Here is a 6,000-nt window from a genome sequence, read left to right as displayed (position 1 = left end):
GGCAGCTCCCGCGGCCGGCGGCGAGGAGGGGGCGGCGGTGAGCGGCGGCGCCCGCCCCGCGGCCCCCGGCGGCGGGGCGATGTTCCACTGCATCCCCCTGTGGCGGTGCAACCGCCATGTGGAGTCCATCGACAAGCGGCACTGCTCGCTGGCCGCCGTGCCCGAGGAGATCTACCGCTACAGCCGCAGCCTGGAGGAGCTCCTGCTGGACGCCAACCAGCTCCGCGAGCTGCCCAAGGTGAGCGGGAATGGGAGCGGGGGGCCAGGTGAGCTGCCCCGGCAGGTGCCCGCCCCGGGGCGGCCGTCAGGGGCTCCTGGGGCCGTGGGTCTGTGGTAGCAGCCCTTGGAGTTAAAGGAAGAACCGGAGCTCCAGGTTAGCGTGTCCCCGGAGTTTGATGGGAAACAAGCATTCACGAGCAAAACCTGGAGATCCGCGTCTTGCGACAGGACAGGTTGTGTTGGAGGGCAGGGGGGTTGGTGCCGGAGTCGCAGGACATGAGTGTATATTGTGATTAACATTCACGTCATCGGAATTACGAGACCTTGGAGGGTATTCAGCCCTCCCCTTTTTTCCCCTTTCGGTAGATACTATCTGCTCCGTACATGGGAAAACCAAAACCCTCCAGCAGATAACCGCGTTCCCGTTTCTGCTTTCTGCTCCTGGAAACTTAGTTGTGCAAATCGCGAGAGACGAAGAAGCCTTTTCTGCGTCTCAGTCTAAGTCCCGCACAGTTGTCAGTGTTTTGCTTCTCACTTGAAGTATGTACTCAGAGTTTTATGCATACTGTATTTTTGGTATTATTATCAAAGGTGAATTCACTTTAAATTCAACACGGTTTTGAGACCTTGAAGTGGTACCTACCAGTGTGCCTCTCCAGGTGGCACTTGCAGGTTTTGCCAGAGGGGTTCCATCAGAGTGATTCCAGCGAGGCACTGCGGCTCCACAGATGCAGAGGGGGTGGGAGGCATGCTCGACTTCTGACTTGAGGAGCCAAGGGCTTTTTTTTCCCTCGTGTTCTTTAAACTTTGGACAACTCAGAAGCCTTTGTGAGTTGTGGTTGGTAGAGTTTGACACAGGAAGTGTTACCTGGAAGCTGCATCTTAAAGCTATGGGGACTCTTACTAACTTGGAATCCAAGAAACTGAACTCAGTAGCCAGAAAATTTTTCAAAAGCACCTTTGTTTGTACCTGAATTGAAGTTGCTCTGTTCATACCCAGACTTAAACAGCCTTACTTTTTCCTTTTTGAAATTCAGTGCACTCACATACACTCTCTTTTTTTCAGCTCTACATAGTAAGAGTAATCGTGGTGGCTAGGTTTTCCTTCAGACAGTAGTAAAAATATTCAGTTGAACTGACGTGTTAAATTTGGCTTTTTCTTTCGAAAAACCTAGGCACAAGTTTGCATCTTGTTGTGACTGAAGTCTTTATCCTTCTGAAGTAGAGCAAAACTGGTTTGCACAGCCTATGTGTGGGTGCTATTTTTACTTCCAGCAGTTTTTGCTGGCTTTGTGCACAGACCAAACTCAGGAGTCCCTTTGTACTAGACCTTTCCTCTTAGTGTTGGCTTTCAGGCTTGTACACATCATATTACAGGGGTATTTAATGGACGTGTGACTAAAATCCCATTGGCACCCATGGCTCTCTGATTTTTTTTTTTAAAAATAGTAAATTCAACACCAACTGGTTGCTGTGTACAAATGTAAAGGATGATGTCTGTTCATGGTGTTATATGGTATTAATTTCTGTAAATAGAGTGCAGCTATTTATTGTTTCTCTTCTATTCCTTGAACCAATAATATATGAAATTGCCTTTTATTGCCCTGTGATGCTTAAAAAGACCATTTTTTCCCATTAATTACATGTGACTATGCATTACATCCCATACCTGTAAGAAATATCTGAGGGGGTTAAAAAAATTCCAAAAACCGACCTAGGCTCCTTGGCATTGTGGTGGAATGAAGCAGAAGTTGAAGTTAGAAAGAAGGTTCTTTTTGTAGATTTTTTTTTTTTAATGTGCATAGATCATATTACAAGAGTGCCTAAATATACTGTAGGAATATGTTTGTGGGTTTTTAGCTGGACTAGGAGGAATCTGATGAAATACAACCACAGAAACATTTTGTATATGTCCTAAGTACTTTTGTGCCTTGTCAGCAATGCTGGGAGGCATTTTTATTGGGGCTTCCTGCACAAACCTATGAACTTTGCTTGTCAGTTCCTTATTAATGATTTCTGATAAATGGAATATAGCACCATCACCTCGTGTAAGTGTTGACTCTGCAGAATTTTGAGGTACAAAAATGGAGCTGCAGTCCTGAATGTGAAACTAGTCTATTGAAGGTGAAACTGATGGGAAGAGCCCTGTTCAACTTTTCTACCAGCAGATAGTTCTGAAAGTTCTCCTCCAGGAATCTGGTTGAGGAGAATCATGGAAGATCTCTCAGTGGAAGGTAGCTACAGAATACATTGCTCATTCCTGTTATATTTAAAGGGTAGCGTCAATGCAAAGTACAGATACAGAATTGGTAATCAGTGCAAAAAGCTGGGGTAGATCATACCTCTGGTAGAGAAAACATGGGGGAAATCATCAGAGTGTGTAATTAACAAACTGTTAGGTCAGCAAAGATAAAAGTGGTTGTTACATCCTTAATTTAGTGTAATTCATTATGTTAGTCTGACCTTACATCCATTAAGTTTCTTCTCTACGTACATGAAAGCAGTAATACAGAATCAAGCTAGATTTGGGCTGAGTTGAGGTCTAAACAAGTCAGGAGAATTGTGTAACTCCTAGTGGCTGGTTAGGTGTTTTTCAGTGCTTGATGAAGTCCTGAAGTTCACAGTGATCTGCGCCAATTCCTGGTGAATCACCTGTGCTGTGCTGATGCCATAATATAATCCTTCAACACTGATAAGGTGTTTGTGTTGCTGAGATGGTTGTGATGCCCCTTAGGAAATTGCTGCTGTAAAGCCTCACCTTGGCACAGTGAAGAAGAATCGCTCTGTAAACTCTGTCACTTGCAGCAGAAGTTGCCATGGATGGAGGAGGAAACCCCAACTCTGCTGCTCAGCTCTTCATTGTGCACACAGGTAGTTCAGACTAATTTTCCCAGTGTGGGCAGCTGTGGTCTGAAAGGTTTTTTACAGCAGGCAGGAGGTCTTGCAATGCTTCTCTGAAATTGAGTAGATACTGGCGAGTTCTTTTACCAACTTTGCCATGGCTACAAGCCAGACAGTGATGATGGCTTTATTTCTAGACATCCACTTTCCATCCACTTGTATTTTTTTTCATCCCTTCAAGTGTAAAGCTTTCTGAGGGAGATAAATATCAGCAAGTGGCATGATGAAATATGTGGACCTGCTGCATTTCTCTCAAGCTGATGAGGCAATCTGTGTTGCGTGCACACGCTTCCCCCCTCTCCGCAGTTCTCTCTGCCCCCATTTCTATGAAGTAGCAATAAAAGGTGTTCTTTGGTTAGTTTGATCCAATACACTAGTAGAAGAATATACTCTAATACATCCTAAAATCTCCATTTGGAGGTACAGAAGTTCTGGGCTTTGTTTAATTTGTAGTCTTTCCTAGCATACTTAAAACCTCTCTTATTCTAGAATAAGCTAATAGAACGTGGCATATATTAGGGTGTTAATAAAAAAAAATCCAACAGAAGAAACACACATAAAAATCCTATCAAAATATGGAAGACAACTTAGAGAATTGCTGTAGCATCCTGAAGGAAAATGACTAGCAGGACTCAGCACTGTTGCTGAATTGTATGTTGGAAGAGTCATGTGAAATATCCTCAGGAGAAACAAGGAATACACTTGTATCATGTTGAGGGAATTACTTTGCTGGTTTTATTTTTGTTCTGTAAGCTGACCAAAATGCACAGTAGAATTCTTCACCTTTTTCTAAGGGGAGAGTGTAGGAAGGGTTCATCTGGAAGACACCTGAAATGTCTGAGAAACAGAGAGAGGTGGATGTCATTGCCCCTGTTATTTCTACTCTTCCCCATTTGCTTCCTTGTGCATTAATATGTGGACCAGAAAAAGAACTGTTTCTCTGACCCCCTTTTCCCTACAAAAGCTTTTTTTTCACGAAATTGTATCTGTCAGCATTTCAAGAATACAAGGTAATAATTTTTGTTTGTAGAGTAACTTAAAGGTTCTTTATTTAATTTTGCTGCTGCAAATTTGGTTTCCCATGTCAGTAAGTGAATCTTTATCAAGGTTTCCTTAGCTGCTCTGCTGGATCCCTGGGTCCCTTCTTCGCTCCATTCCCCAGTTACATGATGCAGAACTTGTTATGCTGCCAGCGACCTTTTTCTGTCTTTACCACTGGTGTCTCAGACTCCTCACCCTGCATGCTCATATTTTCCCATCCTCCCCCGTCCTTCTTATTCCAGGATCTTTCTTATTTCCTCCAACCTAAAGAGCTCTGTCTACCATCTGTTGCTTTGCTTCCTCTCCTGTCCCTTCTGTGCTGGGTGCTGGACTGCCCTTGCAAACATCTCTTTCTTTTGTACTCTGCTCTTTCCCCTTCCTTTCTGCTGCCTCCCTCTGCTCTTGTCCTTCTTGCAGGATAAGCCAGCCTGGTGAGATGTGCTGGAGGAGCAAGCTGTATAGTATTAAGCTGCTGGTGGTTTTCCACAATAATGAAGTCTCTCTGAAGCCTTTCTTAGCAGATGTGGCTGTTTTCCCACAGAACAGCAATTTCTAGCTGTCAGCATGCTTCTCGCCGCTTCTGTTTTACAAGACAAATTAAAGAGCTGCACCCTTTGGTCTAAAAAGGATGGGCTATGTATAGACTTGATGGTAAAGTGTAGCTCTTAGCTTGCTTAAATAATTCCTTCTCCTGGATCTCATGTGCGTTTTGTGTTGATTATTTTGTGTATCTGATTTTATTGAAAAAAAAAAAAAAAAGTGGTTGCCAATGTGCATAGAGCAACTCAAAAATGTAGTTATTGTGTTTTTTTCCTAAACCCATAGCATTTTTATTTTCCTTGGGAGTGAAAACTTGAGGAATTTTTCAACTCAGGCTGTAATGTGCAGTATATCATTTGCTGCACGTCAAAAACTATTCTTCACCGAAGAGCAGGCTTTCTGGCAAATTGCTTTGATAGAAGAAAATAACACATTCTGCATGATGTGTTTCAATATAATGAAAAGCATCAGATAAAAGTAAAATGCTTACAATTCTGTAGATCAGTCTGTAGTTGATTAAATGGTGTTTTCTACTCCTGTACATTAGAATTTAAGGGCAAATACATCCTGTCAGCCTAATATCTCTGTGATTCAAATTCTCAGTACAAAACTGAATCCCTGCATATTTCTCTCTCCAGTGATAGAAAAAAAAATATCTTAGGAACCCTTGGATGCAGTATTATATTTTAGCCTTTGTATTAAATCACAGCATTCTTTGCATTGGTGGGTGGTGGAAATAGCTTATAACACTTGTTTTGCTGCTGTTTTGTCTTGCTGCTGCTCAGTTCTTCAACTCAAAGAATAAAGACCACTTTCCCATGATACTTCTAGCAGATGTTGTTTATGGAAAAACTCCAGTGGCAGAAAAAATTTCAAAATTTTTTCTGTGCACTTAGTTTAGCCTAAGAGTCTGAGGAAGTTTTTTTTTTCCTTTGGGAAATGATTTTTATGTAGTGTTTGTAAACCTAATGTAGTGCAGCACCAAATCATTTCGCATCTCTGAGCTTACAAATTATATTTGTCATCTGTAATTTTTCTTCTTGGTGTTATATACTAAAGCTTCTCTGTAGAATTACTAGACAAATGTGAGACCCTTTTCCCCGGAGACCTGTTTAAACCCTGGCCTCTTCCTGTGCCCCAGTTTCTTTGTTGGAGATGCTGCTGGTCTGCTGCTGCTTGACATTCAGCACTGTCGGTATCTGTTATGTGTGGTGTTGAAATCCAGGGTGCTGTTATCTTACCAAAATCATGTGAAAGCTCCTTAAGAAACAGTCCCTCTGTTCTTCCCATACCATACCT

At 42.6% G+C, this 6,000-nt stretch overlaps 1 protein-coding gene across 1 annotated transcript in view; it reads left to right on the top strand.

The window, feature by feature from the left end:
- The first annotated feature begins 6 nt into the window (after positions 1 to 6).
- The window catches only part of LRRC1 (leucine rich repeat containing 1), a 69,671-nt gene continuing 63,677 nt past the window's right edge, over positions 7 to 6,000 (top strand). Inside the window, exon 1 of the mRNA XM_041410662.1 lies at positions 7 to 238. Coding sequence (XP_041266596.1) covers positions 80 to 238 — 159 coding nt within the window. The 5' untranslated portion in view covers positions 7 to 79. The remainder of the gene's footprint in view (positions 239 to 6,000) is intronic.

The sequence above is a fragment of the Onychostruthus taczanowskii genome, unplaced genomic scaffold, assembly GCF_017590055.1.
Source record: "Onychostruthus taczanowskii isolate IOZ18803 unplaced genomic scaffold, ASM1759005v1 scaffold33, whole genome shotgun sequence".
Taxonomy (NCBI): Eukaryota; Metazoa; Chordata; class Aves; order Passeriformes; family Passeridae; genus Onychostruthus; species Onychostruthus taczanowskii.
This window is presented reverse-complemented; position numbering and strand designations above follow the sequence as displayed.